The sequence below is a fragment of the Notechis scutatus genome, chromosome 1, assembly GCF_049901735.1.
Source record: "Notechis scutatus isolate UNSWTSFEM ecotype Mainland chromosome 1, rNotScu1.2, whole genome shotgun sequence".
Taxonomy (NCBI): domain Eukaryota; kingdom Metazoa; phylum Chordata; class Lepidosauria; order Squamata; family Elapidae; genus Notechis; species Notechis scutatus.
In genome coordinates, this window is record NC_142009.1 from 90,982,274 (window position 1) to 91,004,032 (window position 21,759).

Genomic DNA, 21,759 nt, shown 5'->3' on the forward strand with positions numbered 1-21,759 from the left:
GCTAGACTATATGATTTTATGCCTATCAATTGAATTCACACATTTTTTTTAAACACTGGATCTCATCTGAGGAATTCTAGCCTAGTTTCAATATTAAGATTTTCATTTATAACCTCCTTAGTATTTTAAAAGTTGCCTTAATAGTTTCTATTTGCTTGGGTTTTTTTCCTGTTTTTTACTAGACAAAAGCTCACATTTCTACAAAAGCTGTCAGATGTGAATATTTTTATTGGGACTATAAACATAAATTTGAATTAGGCCTAATAATAATCAGATTCTTCAAAACAGTTGAGAAATATCTCAGTAATATGAAGAACCATCTGAAAAATAGTTGATAATATTTGTCTGATATCATCTAGCTATACTTTACCACCTGTATTGAAGAGATTCAAATTAGGAATGATTCCAGAACCAATTTCACAGTAGGAATCTCTCAGCATTAGACATTAGAAAATCTATTTGAAGGTCTCTATACTATTACATTGTACTGTATAATTTGTTGTGATTGCACTTTGGAGAGTGGGAGAGCAGGTTGGTCTCCAAACCAATTTAAAAATACTAGAAATGACTACAAAGGCAAAACAGAAAAAAGTGTTACATGTAAGAGCAATAACACCAGGCCTTTGATCCCATAGCCCTACCCAAACAGGCAGAGTCTGTAAGACAAGCCAATATCTTTTGAAAACCCCTAACAGATCCAAATTAATAGTTAGATGTTTCTAGAGTCTATTACAAATAGGATTCTGGCTACAAAATGATTATTTTGAAGTATCCTGCTTGAGTGGTTCACTTCATGGTTATCTCATATTATTTTCATATTATTCCTTGTGGAAACATACATACAATCAATGTACTTGAAAGCAGTGAACAGACAGAATAAGGGTTTCCACTTACTCAACTTTTCTGACTTTTTAAAGCTATAAATACTAAAAGGCTGGTGCACACATAGCTTTAATTCAGCAGCAACTCACAACTTTATCCATTGTACTTACAGATCAAAAATTTCAAGCAGCCAAAAAAAGCTTGTGCCAGAACTGGTAATCACGATTATTTCAGTTTCTACATGACATCAGCAACTAAATGAACTTTGTTGTTTTATGTAACTATAAGGGGTTGGGATGTTTAAGATATAGGTAGTACTCGACTTGCAAACGGTCACTTAGTCACCATTCAAAGTTACAACAGACCCCAAAAAGGGGTTCAAAGGGTTCTGACATCTGTCCCATCATGTGCATTTTGGACATTCAGCCCATAAATGCACCAGCCTGCATTTATGACTGTTTGCTACATCCAGTGGTCACGTGACTGCAATTTACACTTTTGGTTTAGCTTAACAATCATGTGTTTGCTTCATAATCACTATTGAAGACCACCCCAAAAGTCATAAAATCTGGTGGTCATATGGTGACCTGCTTTACAACTGAAATTTCAGGCTCAATTAGTTATAAATCAAGGACTACCTGTTAACTTGTTTATAAATGTTTTAGAAAATAATGTAAAATTTGCTATTACTATGGAAACTCTGGAAGCCTTAGGTATATGATACAAATGGGTAACAGCTGATCAAAAGGGACTGCTGGATAGTATTTTAGATTGTTATCCTAGGAAGTTGGAAAGGAATGAAAGGTGTACAGAAGAACTCTGACAACAGATTCAGCTTTCCATTTAAATCCAGACCGGTTTCCTGAATAATTTTATGCAATCAAGAGTTTCACACTCATTTCCTTCCAGCATCAGCATTCATGCTTATACGTGCAGTTTTCTTTTAAAAATGGCCCAATATTAATGTAGAATCAGGGGTGGGATTCTACCAGTTCGCACCTATTTGCTAGAACTGGTTGTTAACATTCTAAGCAGTTCGGAGAACCAGTTGTTTGAAGAAATTACTGGCCTAATCCTGTAAGGAAGGCAGGAAGGAAACATTCTGGTGTTCCTTACAGAAACTGCCTCTCTGTTAACCCTTACTATATTCTTGGCAGGACTAGACTTCCTGTCACAGGAACTTTTCTGGAGTTTTTTTTCCTTCCTTTGCTGGTACTTTGCTTGTGTGGAGTGACCATTCAAAGTTACAATGGCACTGAAAAACGTGACTTATGATCATTTTTCACACAACTGTTGCAGCATCCCCACATTCATGAGGCCAGGCAAGGAGATGTGTGCCTCGATGTGAGTGATATTGAGTTGGCCACGCCCAGTCAACATGACCACCAAGCCATGTCCACCTAGTCACATGACCAAGCCACACCCACCAACTAAGCCACATCCACAGAATCAGTTGTTAAAAAATTTGAATCCCACCTTTGTGTAGAATGCCTCTTTATACAGACGTGTCTGTATTTATTTTGAATCCCTGATATAGAAATCAACGAAGATTATTCCTCCATATTGCTATTACCTTGCTTTCAGGAACTAGTGGCCCAAATGTCTGCTCTCACACCAAAACAGTGAACCCTATTTCAAGAAGGAAGCAACTTTCACAGTCTTGTAATCTGAATCTCGGAAGCCAAGTGATGTCTCATTTGTTTTTTGAGGGGGTGAGGAGTTCAGCAAAAAATTAAGTGGTACATTCAAACCCTAATGTCAGTCTTTCTCTGTAAGAGCCTGTTCTCAATTTTGGGACAATACATTCTTCACTGCTTCATGTTCACATTTAGATATAGTGACAGAGATCAGAATGGATTTCACTGAAATGCTCCTAACAGATGTATCTAGATGGTATATTATCCTTTAGTGCAGAAAGGGATCCAAAACAGTCTCACTGAACAGAAATATATCCTGGGATTAATACCATGCATTAAAGACATTCTACCAAATGAGACTTTGGCATAGACATCAGATTTAATTTTTAATGTGAAACTGATATGGACGACCAGATTGCAGATATCTATCAGTAAACCCTTTATATTATTGGTGACTAAAATGGGCTCCCCAGACATACAGACTGGCATCCATGGTCAGCACTAACCTGTCCGGTTCCTTGAACAAGAGCCCCATGGAAAACACCTCAGATGACCCCCATCAAAAAGATTTAAGGACCAATGGAGTTAATCTGACCTGAAAGAGGAACAACTCCTACCTGTCTTCTGATAAGGTAGAAGAAACCATTGGAGCGACCTGGCATGGAATCTAACCCATGGCACTATATTAATGCATGATATCATTTTCCCCAGGAGCTTGGAAAGCGTAGCCAGGGGCACTCTAGGGTTAGATTTTATATAGCCAGTTAACTGATACTCTCCTGACATTCCTGGGACAAGGACACCTTGGAGGAAAAAGTATCTAATACAGCTCCCAGATGGAGTAAGGAATTGGTGGGAGTAAAGTGGCTTTTTTGGCCTCTTTGACAGAGAAGCCGTGCTCTTGGAGAACTTGAATGGTGATATCCATATCTTCTGCTGCCCTAGATGGGGAAGATGACTGGACCAGTATATCATCTAGGTAACACTGGACTCTTACTGGGATTGCCCTAATAACAGCTGGCAAGGTTGCCACCAGCTTAGTAAATGATCTGGGGGCTGAAGAAAGGTCAAGGGGCAAGGTCCTGTATTGGAAGTGTCCCCCATTATAACAGAATCCGAGGAGCTGCTGATGGGTATAGAATAGAATCTCTAGAATAGAATGTAGCATCTGCATTTTAAGGCGCCTGAATGGGATAAACGCATTCAGAAATGTTAGGTTGAGAATAGCTTGCCAACCCCCCCCCCCCCAGGCCTTGGGGACAACAAAAAGCCAAGAATAAAACCCACATCCCTGTTGTTCAGAGACTGGTTGAATGGTCGTTATATCAACTAGGTGTTGAATGCCCGATTCCATAAGGGCCCTTTTTTTAATTGTCCCACGAGATGGGGCACAGCAGGAAATTTCCTGGGGATGATGACAGAAATTCTAGTTGTAACCCTGACCTTACTGTATTGAGTACCCAGGCGTCCGTCGTTGACTCCTCCCAATTGGATGAGAAGAAGGCCAAATGACCTCTGATGGGAAGAACGAGGGATTATTTAGAGCGATGGAATGACCCCTTCCCCCACGAAAGGGCCATTTACCCGCAGTTTGTTGTTGTCTGCCTGGTATGTCAGGGCGTTGCTCTTGGCACTGGGAATACACTCTCTGCGGCCTGGAGAAGTAATTTTGGGCCTAAATGGAGGTGGCAGGTAAGGGGCAGGATGGAAGTCTGCCCTCCAGCCTGGCGAGGTAGGAACTTTTCCTTTGACTCTCGTTTTGACAATGAATGGATCGAGAGCATCATCAAACAGCTTCTCACTGGTGCTGGGGCCTGAAGCCAGCTTCCACTTGCGTGAGGCTTTGTTGCCAAATTCGTAACCATAGCAGTCACCTTCCTGCCACAGACAAAGCCATGGCCCTGGAGGAGAACTGGTGAAAGTTAGGGTGGTGTCCCCATGAATTCCGCTGCTGCTATAATCTTATTGACATCTTGATGCGATCTCAAATCTGATGGAGATATGCAGTCTTGTAGCTGGTGCAGCCAACAGATAGAGGACCTGTGAAAAATGATGCAACAGTCGAGGCCCGGAGAGCTGAAGCAGAGGCCTGGTGGTTACATTTTAATGTCTGCTCGGCACGTTTGTCCCCTGCCTAAAGTACATCCTCGGGCTCAGTTGGAGTGCCCAAGGAGAAGGAAGCCATGACTGGAGCGTCTACAGAAGGAACTGTAAGAGCAGCAGCGAGGGAAGGGCCCACATTGTAGAACTGCCCGTCATATGAAGATGGGTAGGGGCTTGCGGCAGGAAAGGCGAATTAATTCCGATCAGATCCAGAAAAAACTGGGTGATGGAAGGACCTTTCAGTGGACTGTGTTTCTGAGAAAGAGGGAATCCCTGGACCCCTACTATACCACCTGAGGTTCGGGAGCAGCCTTCTCTGGGGACACTGGGCAGTAACCAATGCCTTGTGGAGGAGAGGCTTGGATAAAGCCGGTTTGTGGCTGACGGGGGCTGATCGGGTAGCAGATCTTCCACTTTCTCAGAGGTTGGGGTCCCAGATTTCTCCCTCCTCCCGTTCAGGAGAGTGGCTACGTTCCAGTGGTTCTGTATAGTCTCCCTGCTCTAGCGACCCCCCATCCTGATTGAGCAGAAGGGGCTTTGTGGGTGAAGCAGTTCCCTCTGGGGGATCTGGCTTGTAGTAGACCAGCAAAGGGGGTCTGGGCCCTGTTTGAGGGTCAAAAAATTCATAGCAGCCCTTCTGCTAGGCCCTGTCTGATGGCAATGGACACTACATCTTGGATGTGGTTGGGTCTGCCACCAAGTGATGGATCTGAGGGGCGAAGGCCTGCAGCGGGGGAGAAGGAAACCTCGAGTTTAGGTTGAGAACACCTTGGGCCATGGAGGGCCAAGCTGAAGAGAGGTCCCAAGAGGCTTGTTTAAATATTGGGTCCTGATCTGCTTAACAACTAGAGGATTGGCTGGTTGGGAAGCCTGTTGTAGTTGACCCCTCATTTGCTCAATAGTTTCATTGAACTGCCTTTCTAAGGCTGCATGCCTTTGTTTCTCTGCCTTTAATTCGGCCTGGGATGTTTTCTTAGGGCCCAAAGCTTTGGCCCTAATATTGGCCGCCACCTCCCTTTGAACAGACTGGGAGCGTTGTCTCCTTCTCTTTCTTTTGCCAGCTTGGCGGCCTTGAGAGATCAGGCCTGAAGGCTCTGTGTGGGCCTTGTCTTTATCCATAATATGCATAAACAGACACAAAGGTGCTGGAAGCGATCCTCACTATGTGTTGTCTATGCAATAGCCTGAATAGGAGCTTAAGAATAGTGGAAGCTGGCCTTTGTGGGATGATGCCACCTAAAATGACTGCTCGCTACTTTCTTTAGAAGAAGCAGCTTTCAAAATGGCCACTCACCACATGCAGTTGAAGAAGAAGCTTCCAAATTGGCCACTCGCAAGAGCTACAGGCTATGCAGTGGTTAAATTGCTCCTTAGGCTGTAAACAGCCCTGAATGGTGAAATTGGCAATAAAGTGAAAATTTACGATCAGCTGAGAGGCATGCCAGATGCAATCTTGATCTTTACAATTGTGGAGGCCTAAATCGCTGAGGGAAGACTGTGGGGGAGGATCAAGGGTTACTCCCTATTTACAGTCTCCCTCAGTTGAAGAAAATGTTGAATCCTCGTTGCAGGAGAGTTGATGCCAATGTTGAAGATAGCTTTCGTTTTTGCGAACTAAACTGCTTTCAGAGACACCAGCCTATGGTCATTGAAAGAAGCTGAGTCAACACTGGGGGGAAACTCCCACAGGCAGTCCTTTTTATACAAGACAGTCTCAGCTTGATGATGTCATCAGAAGGAGTCTAACCCATCCTGGGCTCTCGCAGCAGCATTTAGGAGAAAGGATCATAAGCTCTCCCTGAAAAGGACAAACCCATTCTACAAATTAATGCATATGCAGATATGGTGTCAGAAACAACACAGCAATCTATGGTTGCATCCTAGAAAGTCACAAAGATGTAATCTGGTGAAGCAAACCTTGATTCCTTTAATTTTGGTGTGCACACTTTTAAGAATTTGTCATTAAATCTCAACCACGTTTTGCGGTGACTATAAGAGCTTTCTTATTGCTGTTGCCAGAAGCATATATATTCATTTTATTGGCTATGTGCTTCAGAATTAGCCACAGCATCAACCGCAGAAATCATGAAAGATTGTTTTATTCATGAGATGGAGTGCCTGAAACAATCAAGACTCTTGAATCTTGTCACATCAGAGAATCAGAATCAAAAGTAGCCATTCAGTTCAACCCTGTTCAATGCAAAAATGCAAATTAAAGCATACACCCAAGATACAATGCTGCCACTTGAATACATTCGGCCCACCCCTTTTCAGGGTTCTATTGTTAAATTTTCCTTCTATCACTCTGAAAAAACTGGGGGGGGGGAGACCTAGCCTCTTTTGGGTGAAACATTAACCAGTTATTTAAAAAGTGATGAATGCTTTCAAATGCTTCTTTTTCTTTCACAAGGCTAAATATATTCAGCTCTTTCAGTTGTTCTTCAGAGATCAGAGATGAGCCAGAGCTCCATTAGCAAAGGATGATAGAAGGACTGGGCAAGACCTGTTGTGAGACTTATTTCATACCTATTGTCTTGGCTGATTGGCTTACTGAATGACCAGGTGGTAATTTCAGATGTTGTATAATTCATTGCTCGAGTTCTTGTGTGACTTAAACTAAGTTTGCTGGCTGGGGAATTCTGGGAGTTGAACTCCACAAGTCTTCAAAAGTTGCCACGGTTGGACATTTCTGCTCTAAAGCCTACCATTGTTCTGAAACTCACCAACACTGCAAAGGTCTCTCAGGCCTTCTGACATAATGTGAATTTGGGCTGACAAAGCCACTCTGGATTCTACTTGGTGCTGAATCTTATCTTAAAGTAAAAACAGGGCCCTGCATTTTCATGATGACAACAGACACTGAAATGACCCTCATGTTATTTCTGTTATGATCTTACTTTAAAAATACTTCTGCAGGATGCTTTGTACAGGCCTCCTACACACAACGGTGTGAACCTTTATCTGGACTACTTTAAAACAGCCACAAACATAATCCACCACAATTTATTATTTTAATACAGATAAATCACAACCCCAAACTTAACACCACAAAAATGGCATCATAAACAATTGTTTTAAAGTTTATCAACATTCATTTGCTATGTACATATTTCCCCCCTGCAAAAGTGCAATCCAAAACTTTTTTTTTCCTTTTGAGGAAAAAAGGCTTTTACTGACAAATGCAAATAGGGCAAGCTGGATACCTCACAACAATTTGCCCTTGCATACCTCGTACAATTAAATCAGAAGAAAATAAAATTTGCTACATGTCTTCCTATCAAAAGAGCACACTGACAGAATCACCTGTTGCCTCAAAATCTGGTTTTTAGTAATTCACTCACTTAAAATGATCAAATAAGCACCATAGTCGTATTAGTCTCAGGTGCACTTAATGTTTTTAAATGGAGTTAAAATATATGTTAGTTTGTGATCAAAGACACTATTCTGCTGGTTTTTTAGGAACACGTTTTCCTTTCTCTTCACGAAGGGCGGGAAAATGCAGAATTAACATTTAATATCTTCATTTTGTTATTTGTATGTGGAGGTGTGGTTACCCATATTGGAACAATTTTCTGCCACAATGTTAGCATCGTGTTATCAAATACAAACGCCACGGTGAATAAAAAGTTTTATAAAGTTTGGAAAAGATGATGTGAACACAGCAAAAGAATTTAACATGGTCTTCCAATGTTTAAGAAGAAAAACAGTTTAGAGATATAATACAGACATTATGGTGGTGACTGCGGAAAGAAATTTCTGCCAGATGCATTACAGGATATATCTCTTGTTGCACACCTTGGCAAAGTGAAATGGCTATATATGACTATTGTATCTTTTCTTTTATGTACGCTGAGTGCATATGCAGCAAGACAACTTCCTTGTGTGTCCAATCACCCTTGGCCAGTAAAGAATTCTATTCTATTCTATTCTACACATGGAGATGATAAATGGCAGTTTCTAAAACAACTGTGGAAACTTAGAAAAAAGATGCAGCTGTGCAACTGCTTTAACATTTCAAAGAAAGCTGCCCTGTTTACTGTCTAGTACACTGTGAAGCTCTACTTTCAACTGATTTGTCAGCCCCAATTTATGTGATACAGCATTATATGCAATCATCAAGAAGGTCAAATTAATTCAAATTCATATATATCAAGAACCGTTATTTTGGGGAGGTACTGATGATGCTAACCCACAATAGATAATCTATACACTATAGATATCAATCTTATATCAGGTTGGTTTTAGGAAATTTTTAATATGCTTTTTTTAATTAAAAAAAGAAATGCATTTATTTTTAAGATTCATATTAGCATGTAAACAGCCCAGAAATGATTTTCGCTAATGAAAGTATCCTTTTTTGTGCAATTCATCCAATTTACTTCCTACTCTCTCAATGTCTTGATCCTGTATTATTTAAGATTAATTGCAATTCTGCAAATTCCCTTTTTAAATGGCCAGACCCACAACATGCATTTGTGGAGACATAATTTGAGCAGATGCTAAAATATAACCAACACATCCCATAGAACTCAATTTTCATACTGCCAGCTTCAATGAATACATGAAGCCCCCTAGGAGCAATTTTCCTCAATACTGAAGGATGCCAAATATCTGCAGGGGGAGCGTGCATAAGAAAGCACACTCCCTCTCTCCCTCCCTCCTTTTTCTAAACTGCAAACATAGTATTTATTTGCCTGATATTTTTCTTGATATCTGTGATTTTGGATTTTGATTACTATGCTGCTAGTCTGCTTAAATTTTGAATGAGCAAGTTGATGAATACTACCTTTGAAGCTAAAAAAACTTGATGGCTATGGATATGAGGTTTCCTGGGCAATTCACACTGAGTGAAGTAGAGAGGAGTAGTGATAGCCCCTATGAAACTTGTTACCGAGTAATGCCTGACATATTTAACATTGTGTTCTATGCATGCAGGTTGTGGGTAATGCATGCACATAAATATGAGTTCACGGCCTCTATCATTCCTGTATAATTTAATGTCAATCAAATATATCAATTAGGAAGGAACTCTATGCCTCAGGCAGTGACAAATATACAACTGCCAATGTTCAAATCTTTACATGGTGATGAGAAAGAGGAACATGATTTATAATCCAAATCAAATGCTAAATTGTACACGGCATGCAAATTAGAAAATAAACACTATCAGAAAGACCTCAATAGAAAAATCCAATTGAATTGAAAAGTAAAATACCTCACTACTATTCCCCTGTCTTGAATAAGTACAATAATGTTAACAATGAATGCTTTTGGAAATTAGAATCCAAATATTTCAAACAGTTTGACAGTCTTGCAGGGCTGAAAGAAACATAGTTCATCAGACCACGTATTATTGGATATCCATTTTATTATACTTTTGAAGCATGTGTGTCTTTTCATTCATGCCTGCCATGATCCCAATGCAGCATTTTCCTTTCAATAGATTATTGTTGCTATACAATGTTTATTATCCAGTACAAAATTTGGAGTGATTAGATCCACCAAAACTCTACAGAGCTTACACACACTAGAATAATCATCCCACAAATAACACTCTTCAGTTGGTCTGAAACTAGTATTCCCAAATCTGCGAGTTACAGACCCAACAATTGAAACAAAACAGAGAAAACTGCACTTTAAAAAATGTAATTATTTCTCTGTACATCTTTTTTTTCAGGGCTACTTGATGGAGCTTGCATCATGTTGAACAACTGCTAATCTTCCCCTCCCCCCCATCTAAATTACTTCTTCCCCCAGAGCTGTTTTGAGCTAAGTAGCCTAGAAAGATCATCCAAATTATAACTGAATGTTACTGTTGCTACATTTCACAACTCTGGAAAAGGAAATAAGTTTATACTGCCCACTGCCCACACTGACCCATCACATCATTGCAATAGACTCCAAATTATCACATGCAATATTCATAAAAACCTAAAATAAAATTATATTGCAAAATCTTATTACAAATTTCTGATGTGACAGCTCATTTGCTCCTTAGTGCTGATCTACATTAATTACATTTACCTGCTCATCTTTGGAAATAATGTTATAATTATAGTTCAATAAAACATTCCATTTTCAAGTAGATCATTTGTTTCTAATGTTGAACAATTTGTGCTGAAAAACCAAATAATACTACCAAATTTCAAAAGACTGAGCATTCACTTTTAACAAAAAATTTGCACATGTACAGACAAAGTAATTACAATACTGATAAAAGAACAACAAAATAATTATTTTGTTCTTAAATTTCTTAGGTTTTGTTTTTGTATCTCTGAGGAGTACAAAAAAGAATCATTTCAATTATTTCACTTTTAATTTATCATAAATTAAAAGTTTTAAAAATTAAGTAAAAGTGCCATTTCAAAATAGGTTCCAAAAAGTGGGTTTATCCTGTTTTAATACAACTTAATTCAAGCTAGGATTCAAAAGACATAAAGTGAATTCCACAAGTCATGGGGCACAAAGCACCTCACATGATAACATGTATCCAAAACAGCAGGGAGGTTCAAAATATTGAGGTCTATTGTTCAACAAGATAGCGTAAGCTACTACTTTAGCAGCTGTTTTGTACCTGAACCCTTTGTATGAACCTTAAATATGCTAAAGTCTTTTAATTGATTCCTTGTCTGTTTATACAGACAGACAACATAATCTGCACACATAATCTTGGAAGTATTTCTGCAGATATGTTTCCAGATGATATGTGAACAACTAATAAAAACTGTTCTATAAACACTATTCAGTTTTAGAGAACACTTTTGAAATACTGTAAAGAAATTATTAAATATTTCAACCTATATGAAAATTAATTCACAGGAAGGCACACTAATCTATCATCCTTCATTTAGTTTGAACATTGTTTACTATAACTGTATCAAGAGACAAGGGTTAATCACAATGAAAAAAATCTGCAACGTAAACTGCAGATACCTCTTGATAACAGATTTTGTAATGAATTTTGCAGTACTACCAAACACTCTAAGGTGACTTTAAAAATGCTTGAAAAAAGCTGAAATAAAACAACTTATTAAAATTGCAAGCTTGTTAGCTTGTTGGGGTTTTTTGTAGAAATTTCCCTGACTGTTTGAATTACAGTGTGAAACAGTATGATCTGTCAGTGAGAGTAACTATGATTATCAAATATATATCCCAGGAAGACACTATGCAAAAATAAAACAGTTTTAAACAGTGCATTTTCTGACATAGTATTACATTCATTTGTCAATGGTTAAGTTTACCTCAACAGAGTCTCAAACTGTATTAACCAGCACTACTAATATTATCAAGTCATGATTTTGCTCCCAAGAATGATGAAAATTCAACAAAGGAACAAAATACAAAGATAATCATTGAACAGAGGTACGTACACACAAGGAAAATGTCTTTGAAAAGCTGGCTGTACAACAACCAAGCATCCTTTCTTAGTTTATCTAGTACAGATAGGATCTGCATACAAACGTGAAGTCTGTGGATTAACATTAAGCAATGGAAAGGTTATGACAATTTGTGATCCTGTGGCACACCTCCCCTCCCTCTTCCATATGTTATATTAGGCCTTGAAATATATTAGAGTGCATGGGAAAAGGCAATAGTAATGGGAGTGCTGCTTAGCATGGAACCACTTTCACCCTTCATCTGGGCAGACTTAGAATTTACTTTCTTCTACACGTTTATGAAATTCTGTTCATCTCTCCAACCTACAACTTCTCCATATCTTGGAGTCACTGTTTTCATTTAATAAAGGGAACAAATAGAATGGAATTTTCTCTCCAACCTGGGTGAATATAGACAACTTCCCAGATGTGTTGGAACATCTTTTTTTGAATACCCAGGCATTGTGATCCCAACACATCTGGAAAAGAATTAGAATAATATGATAGAGAGAGAAAAAAGATGGCGCTGTATCTCCAGCCTTCACTGAAATCATGGCAACAGGACCTCTGTCTGAATGACACACATCTACACAGGAACACATGTACACAATCACGCAAAGCTGCTGTACTTTCATTTCAATTAGAAAAAAAGCCCCCCTCCTCTTCACAGAGCAGATCTTATAAAAGATATGTAAAATAAATGGAACAATACTCATAAAATAGCTATTACTATGGCAAAGCTTTTGTCAATAAGCCTCCAGAACTTTAAATGAGGAAAATGGCTTCACAAAATGATAGTCCAAATTTCCACAGTGTGGACACTGCTGAACGTTGCTGTATTCTGAGAAATACTGCATCCCAATACGTACATCTATAACAGGTTTCCCACAGTGTTTACAGTTCAGCCGAGCCTGTAATAGAGAGAGAGAGACAGAGAAAAAGAGAACAGAATTTCAAAAATCTCATAATTGGCTGCCACTGTCCACCAAACTCTATCATGTGTCTGTTTTATTCTTACTGAATACGCCTTGTGATTATAGCCTGATGGGCTAATTCCTACTATAGCTTGTACTTGGGAAAGCTTGCCTGAATAATAAAATGCATAACATCAATCTCTTGTGTCTGTAGAATCAGCTATTAATGTGTTTTCATAGATTAAAAAAAATGAATCAGTTACCTAGAGAGGATTGCATTTTACAATGCCTACATTGTATGAATAGATTTCTCTAGGTGTATCAGACAATAATGGAAGGCAAGGATTAAATCTAGGAGGATTTGATTCTTTTGATTCATTTTATCTTAACACCCGGCCAATATGACCCCGAAGTATTGATATTGTTCCTCTAGGAGGGCATTTTCAGGAGATGAAACAGCATTGAACCACCAGGCTTCATCTTGATCTCAATGCACATTGAGATAATTACAGCGCTATCTTCTCTATGTGTACATGCAATTCCACACTACATGTTCTTTAATGAAGATGCACAGGACAGAGACAACGAACACATAAATTCTGCAGTGCTCCGATAGACACGTGGGCCTCTCATTATTATCATTGTGACTGGGAACCAGTACTGAAAGAAGGGTATTGTTGGAAAACGTTCAGCCAGGGTAGGGCGAAGGCTCAAGCAGAGAATTAGCTTTCAATCATTGCACAGCTAGAAGACATCCAGGTCTGACTCCTTTCCCCTGCCCAAGTCCCACAGAGCCTTATCTATTTGTTCTCAAAGGAAGGCAAGCAATCTAGGGAGATTCCTGTATTATAGGCAGAATAGAATAAAGTAGTTAGACTGAACTCTATCCATGTGGATCTATATGCTTGTGCCTGACCGGTACTGCTGGCAGTGCACTTATGAGCTACATGCTTTTGGAAGAGAAGCAGCATCCACCAGAGAGTCATGTATGTATCCTCATTCATGAAATAGTGTCTAGACAGCTATCACTATATCCCGGAGGCTTGCCAAGACCGTGGAACATAATTTACTAAAATATGAACTCTTTCATAATACTAACCTGACAACAAGGAGAGGCTGCTAGAATGTCATAAGTATACATGGTTCCCAGCTGATGCCAGCTTCCATCCCACCGAGATTTGCACTTTATGCAGATAATTTTATGAACTCCTTCTAAACAGTCTACACAAACAGCATATAGGTGCATAAGCCTTCCTGTGGAGAGAAATTTGTAAAAACAGATGATTATCAAATGTATCACAGAATTAACACATTAACAGAATTGGGAATGGCATTTTTATCAGAAAATGCAAGAAATGAAGCATGCATACAGCAAACATTATGTTTCAAGCCATCTTCTGTCCAAATACCATTAACGGGGAAAGTCTATATTATTCAAAATTACATTCCTAACTTCAAATGCAAATTATTCTTTCATTACTTGTTTAATCTAATGCTAACAGTCAACAGGTATTAGTTAGTTTCTAAATAGAGGGTTTTTGGTGTTTAGGTTGTAAAATTTTGCCTTTAAAAATTCAGATTTTTAATTAAACTACAAATCAACTGTACTAAAACTAACACATGATCAGTATGAAAAGCTCATTTGTCACATCAGAATGAACAAGACAAGCATTCCAATTTTCAGTTTAACTAAGAAGCTTCACAATTAACTTTAGAGAATTACTATTGTATTACATACTTACTCTCAGCTGCATATCATATGCTTCAGAGAGGTGGGTGGGCTCTATGTTATTGTAAATTCATAATAGATTTTTGCTTCATATGCAAAGCAAAAGTAGAACCCACAAGTTAATTAGGTATCTCCATACATTTAATTTCCAGTTATTATTTCATAAACATCTACAGTATTTGTATATGTAAATAAAAGTCATATATGATCATCCTTTTGTGGCAAAAGAATACATCACACAAACTCTTTATGCAGAGAAGGGGCGTTGGTCCTACCTGAACGCTTCTTCTCAGGGAGCTGAAGGGAGAATCCAGGATGGGTAGTCTCTAGTCTCATAGCTCTGCAGACCGAGTTGAAAAACTGAGGACACACCCCCTGGTAACAGTCACCAGTTCTTTTTTTTTTTTTTAAGAAATTTTATTGATTTTTTAAAAACAAACATAAACAAACAAAACATAAATCATAAAAAACATAAAACATATTTTTTGAAAGCAGCTTGATCCCGGGTTACATCTCTTCGTACAGACACAAATTCAGATTCATGTTCATTTTATATACCATTCCATATCTTATTACCATTCTACATTTTCTATATAGCTTCTCCCCCTTTCAATTTTCTTAATTTTATTTTATTTATTTCATCTCAATTCAGATCATTATACTTATATTCTTTGTCTGTCCTGTTTCCAGCTGTCTATTATCTTTTCTCCTCTCAGCAAAATTTCTCCTGTAATCACTGATTGGAGTATGACGCCTTTATATCTTTCCCCTAAATTTATAACACTTAGTATAATACATAACTTCCATTCAGATTCTGCTTAGTACATTCTAAAGTTACACACTATATTTTAAAAAGAGAAAAAATTATAAATATATAATATAATTAAAACAACAATCCATACCAATTCAAATCTATTGTTAATATTAGTATTCATTTAAATCTTAAACATTTTACACATTACTTTTCAAATAAGTATCATACTTCTATGGGAACACTTATAAACTTTCCATAGTTACTTCCCCCCACTTCACTCATATTTTAAAACATCATTAAAATGTTCCCATTCCTTCCTAGTTCAATTCTCTCATTTATTTCATTTCATTTATTTTGTTCACAAAAGTTTCACTGAATTACAGAGTATTTTATCCCACTTTTTAATCATATGTTGTTTCCAATTTTCTAACATTATTTCTAATACAAATATAACAATACAATCTTATGTACCTTTGCAGAATCACTTTTTCAGTTAAATTTTTACCCATTATCTCTAAATAAGTCCTGTTTCTTTACATCTTGCTCCACACCTTTGTAGCTTCTCTTCCCTTCCTTCCTCCCTTGCTTCTTCTCTCTGTCCTTTTTACCCCCTTGTCTCTCCGCCTCCATTTCCCTCTTCTGTGTTCCCATTTTCTGTTGCTTTCTAACATTATATCCACTTTTCATCTTATTTTTCCCTTTTTTGGTTGTTTTTTTTGGGTCTTAAAGTCTCCATTCTCTTTCCCCCCCTTTCCCCCTTCTTCCCTAAGTAAAGTTACTTGTTCATCACAGATGGCTTCTTCTTTGTCCCAATTTTCTTGTTGCGCAGTCTTTTCTTGTAGTTTCTCATAGGTACAAATCGCCATTTCTAAGAATTGAAAAACGGAGCCAAGAGAGCTCTTCCCTTCTTGTTCTTCTTCTTTATATTTTTTAAATTCCATTTTCAGTTCATCCACAAGTAATGCCATTGTAAAAAAAAAATTCAAACAACCACCCAAGTGTTTTTAGTCAATCAAATATAATTTCCAAAAGTCCCAAAGTCACCAAGCAATCCAAATACACACAAGTGTTTCTTTTAACACTTTCTTCTTTTTTCACTTTCTCTTCCTGGGGTTACTATTTAGTTACAAAGTTCCAGTTAAGATGTATCTTTTAGAAGTCTTGTTAGAATTTAATCAGATTCTTTTAAATTCCAGGCAGTCTCCTCCTTCCAAATCCTACTCTTATTCTTTTCCTCTCCCTTCCCACTTACAGCAAAAAAAAAAAAAAAAAAAATTATATTCAGAAATCCTTATTGTCCCCTTGACATTTAATTATCCAGTTTAATTACCTCTTGATGCCAAAGCGGGTTTTTCCAATTTCTCATTCATCTCTGTTCGCTGTCAATGTAAGGAAGGAGAGTGAAAGAAAAAAAACTTTCCTTTTCACTTTCATTCGCTGCTTCCGAATCTTCTTTGGGAGCGATATATCTTTTTTAAAGTTTAAATTCCAGGATACCTTGGTTGTTGCTTCTTATCCCGGTCAGCCAAAACTTTCACTTCTTAACTTCCTCCTGCACTTTCGTTTCCGGATGAGTGCTTCTTTGAGGCGGCCATTTCTGACCGCTGCTCATTCGCCTTCGGGAAAGGGAGTTTAGCCAGCTGGAGAGGAAAGATGCGGCTTTCCTCGACCCTGCTGGAATCTCCCCCCTCTTTGCCACCTCTACGGGGTGGCTTAGCCCCGAAGCCAGACTGGCTTGGGACGCTCCAGCAGCGAGCCCAGGCAGAAACCGCACACGATTGCGGATTCCTGCCTGCCGCCAAAACCCTGCAAACTGGAACTCCCAACAGTCACCAGTTCTGAATGACGTCAAAGCGAATCCAGCTGCTCCTCATCCAGATAGCCTATTTGATACTGCGAGAAAAAAAACATTTCCTCCCTACTCCGACCAGACAGAATAGAGTGGGACTGGATTCTCCCTTCGGCGCCCCGAGAAGAAGCGTTCAGGTAGGACCAACGCCCCTTCTCCACTGAGCCGAAGGGAGAATCCAGGATGGGACATACCAAAGCTGGCTGATGGCTGTCCTATGGGAGGGAACTGGATTGGTCGGAGGTCCCCACTTCTACATGAACGCCCTGCAGGACTCGTCTTCCAAAGGACACCTCTGCTGAGGCAAAGGAGTCAATTTTATAATGTCTTATGAATGGGGTCACAGATGACCAAATCACAGCTCTACAAAAGTCCAGAACCGAAGCCTGCACTGCCCAGGCTGCAGTGGTCGCTGCACTCCTGGTTGAGTGCGCAGTTATTCTCCTGGGCACAGGAAGAGCCAGTAACTCATAGGCCTTCGCAATACAGGCTCGAAGCCAGCGACCCACGGTAGATTGCCTCTGATGCCCTCTAGTGGCAAAGGGTGGTCTATCGGCCTGAAATGAGGATCTTTGGAAGAAGAGCCTACTTTGACGGGGAAAGCTTGCTCCAGCTTCCCCCTGTTTAAAGGAGGGCTTTCTCTAGTAGGGTGGAGACCTGTAATCAAAACACCTCCCCTGGGAGGGCAGGATCTTTCACTTGTCCCTGGTTTTCATCAAAAAAAGGGATACAGGGCCTTTCCAAAAAGCCTCTCTCCCTTGAAGGGAGCAAACGCCAGCTTCCATTTGTTTCTGGCATCCATCTGCCAATTTCTTAGCCAGATGAGCCTACGTGCTGTTACAGATGAGGCCATGGCTCTGGAAGAAGTTTTGGCTGACATGAGGGTGGCATTAGCTGTCGATTGAACTGAGGCTATTATCTTATTTAAGTCCTGATGCACCCTGAGGTCCTCAGGTAGGATTCTACCCTGCAGCTGCCGCAGCCACCCATTAAATAAGGTAGACTCAGACCCACTGGGGCAAGTGTACCCCCCAGTGGGACTCCCACTGCTTTTTAATCACATTCATAAACATCTGGGGCACAGGTACAGCGTACACCACAGATGCTTTCTCAGTGAATAGGTAATCTTCCTGATCCTCCCCCTTTGGGGGAAGATCCCGGGTGACCTTGTCCCTTTTTTTAAGATGAGCCATGCTCTTAGCCTTAACCAGTAGTCTTGGAGAGAGCCAGCTGGAAAAGGTGCTTAAAGGAGGGGGGACCTGCTACCTCCAAAAAGCTGTCTCTGGAAGGAGGTCCCTCTCAGAAACATAAGACTGGCTTCTTTCCGAAGGGGATTCAGAACTATTTCTGAAGTAGATCGGCTGTTCTGCAGAAGCCTGCCCCTGCCCCTGAGGAATGCCTCTGTTGGTGTCTAAACCAGGCAGCCGGCACAGCTGGTTGACTTAAGCCTGAAATTCTTGTCTAATTGTTTGGGAGATCCAGGCTCTCATGAAGGATGGCATCTCTTGCCTGTGGGTCTCCTCAGGCCGCAACCCAGCCACTATAGGGTAAAGGTGGCTTTTTTATTTTCAGGTGCAGGTCTGGTTCTGCTGGAGGCTTGGCTTCCAGGTGCAGCAATCAAAAATCCTTGTGGTGGCTCAGAATTATTATGAGTGGCTTTTGTCTTGATTTGGAGGATTCCCTGCAAATCCTGAGTACTTGAGCCACCAGGATATCAGGCAGTCAAATATTGTCTATCTGCCAATTGGTTTTGCTGCCTGCCATCTTGTGGGAGCAGAGGAGAGATGGCTCTGTTTTCAGCCATCTTGGAGTCTCTCACCACCTTATCAAACTCCTTATCTAGGGCTTTTTGTCTATGCCTGGCCTGCCTATCCTCTGCCCTAGAGGGTCTTTTAGGGACTAGGGTCCTAGCTCTGATCCTAGCTGCTGCCTCCAGCCCAGCAGACCTGGACTTAGTTGATCCCCTTGCAGCTCTCTCCCTACTTTGCTAAGGAGCTGATAACTCTTGGCCAGCTCCCCTGGTGGCCATTTTGAGCCTGCCAAAAATAATTGTCACTGACAGGGAGACAGAAAAGGAAAAAAGGGGCAAAAGAAAAATAAAAACAAAATTTATTTGATCTAAAGCTGTCTGCTTTGGTCACAGCAGCTGTCCACCATTGCAGGTGCGACCCAGAAGTGGTGAGCTCAGCACAGCTCTGCAATTTAAGGCAAGAGTCAAAGCAAAAATGAAAAAAAATGGCTGGCTCTTTAAAATTGCTACAAGCCCTGACAGATCAGAGGCTTGCAAGCCAGTGCTGGCTGCACAGCAATCAATTTGGCAGTCTCAAGCGTCTCACAGCTGCCACAGTGCTCTGGTGACTGGGCAGGGGGTCAGGATTCAATCCAGATGGCCAGTACCCCCCCAAGGGACAATCATGGAAACGAACTGCAGAATTGTCCTGAAACGTCTGAAATGGCTGCCAATGCTGAAAAGGGGTAGAAGCGCCTCGCAGTTTCCGCGGCTAACACAGATCAATAAGAACGGACCGGGAGAAAGTGAGTTGAATAAGACACTGACTCCCGCCCCCCCAGCCCAGGCCACATGGGCTCTCAGGGGCACCTCCAACCAAATTTACAATCACAATTCCAAAAACCAGTCTACCAGCAAAGAATTTTTTTTTAAAGGCAGTCCCCCACCCCCACACACCAAAAAAAAAACACCACGAAAAACAAAAGTGCTGTCAAACCTGCTCTAAGCCTCTCGAAGAAAAAAACTCAATCCAGGGGGGTGAAGATTCTTCTACAATCTGAACTATTCAGAGCCCTTAAAGAGTGGTCTGAACACGCTGAGACCGAGTGAAGAACTGGGGACTGTTACCAGGGGGTGTGTCCTCAGTTTTTCAACTCGGTCTGCAGAGCTATGAGACTAGAAACTACCCATCCATCCTGGATTCTCCCTTCGGCTTAGTGGAGAAGAAGTCAGGAAAAACAGATTCTTCTCAACAGGAACTGTAGGCTTTTTTAAACCACAAATTCTCTGCTATAACTCAGTTTCAGGAAAGAGTTCAAACTGCTACATGAATACATTTGCGCACTCTGCATAAATATAGAAAAGATTCCAGTGTGAAAACAGGAAGGTAGAATTATTCCTATAGCAATTGTGCTTAACTCATAATATACAAAATGGAAAAACAAACTTCCTACAGTATGTATTTGTTTAGGAGAAGCTCCCCATTTCATGCAGTTTTCACCTGGAAAAATATTAGAAAATGTGAAATAACTGTCTCATCAGAGATGGAACTAGTTAGCCCAATTTAGGTACTTATCTGGATCTTATATGGTGCTAATCCATACCGTAGTTTGTTTAGTTACTATTGGACTAAATCACAGTTCACAGCTTATGTCAAATTTTACAAACCAACTGGATTAATAAAACACACAAATGTACAGATGTGTTGTATGTTTGGTTTGGTTTTAGCTTAATATTGTGTGAGCCCAAAAACATTATTCTAATCTTGATAGGGTGGCTAAGAACAAACGCATTATTCTTTCCTCTCATTTATAAATCATCTCATCCATTTTTAACTTACAATAATTATGTATATTAAGTAAGCAATAGTAAATACTAATCTCCAAGCTATTTCAAAACTCTTTAAACTTTTTATTCCTTAACCCAGTTTATTCTCCACCAAATTTCATGTGACATCCAAATCAAGGGAACTATAGAAATTACCAAGTATGGAATGGAAGCAGGAATTGCATGGAAGGACAATGCAAAGTGAGCCTATAGTATTTCTGTATTCTTTGAACTATGATTTGTAAGTACCTGGTAGGGGAATTAGATATCACTTTCCTCTGCCCAACAACTGGGATCATCTACCTGTATAAACATTTAGCATGACTATATTCCAGTCCTTCTTCTATTCCCCCCTCTGAAGCTTTTACTTCTTTCCCTGCTCGGTAAGATGAGAAACAAGTTTACAGACTCCTCTCCCCCCCACCTTATTTGTATACATACAAATGTATATACTTATAAATTTATGTATAGGTGATCCTCAACTTACAACAGTTCATTTAGTGACCGTCCAAAGTTACCAAGGCACTGAAAAAGTGACTTATGACATTTTTCACACTTATAACTATTGTGGTATCCCCACGATCACGTGATTTACATTTGGATGCTTGACTCACATTTATGACGTTTGCAGTGTCCCAGGGGTCATATGATCATTCTTTTGTGTCCTTCCCCCTTCAATGGGAAAGCCAGATTTACTTAACAACTGTGTTACTAATTTAACAACTGCAGTGATTCACTTAATAAATGTGGCAAGAAAAGTTGTAAAATGGAGCAAAACTCACTTAGCGAATTTCTCACAGCAACAGAAATTTTGGGCTCAATTTTGGTCGTAAGTCGAGGACTACCACTATTCGTATATAATTAAGCATTTGTAATTATTTTGGGAAATTTCCTCAGGCCTCATTATTTTGCTTTTAGATTAAATTTTCCAGGTTTAAAAGTGATCAGAATGGCTTCTTTAAATTCATACTAAGAAATGATAGGGCTGCCAGATCCTGATAGCAAATGGTCAGACTACC

At 39.7% G+C, this 21,759-nt stretch overlaps 1 protein-coding gene across 1 annotated transcript in view; it reads right to left on the minus strand.

Moving 5' to 3' along the window:
- Positions 1–9,912: 9,912 nt before the first annotated feature.
- Positions 9,913–21,759, minus strand: part of HECA (HECA ribonucleoprotein granule regulator) — a 36,569-nt gene continuing 24,722 nt past the window's right edge. The window contains exons 3-4 of the mRNA XM_026666187.2: positions 13,952–14,106; positions 9,913–12,849 (exon numbers count right to left, since the gene is read on the minus strand). Coding sequence (XP_026521972.1) covers positions 12,685–12,849; positions 13,952–14,106 — 320 coding nt within the window. The 3' untranslated portion in view covers positions 9,913–12,684. The remainder of the gene's footprint in view (positions 12,850–13,951; positions 14,107–21,759) is intronic.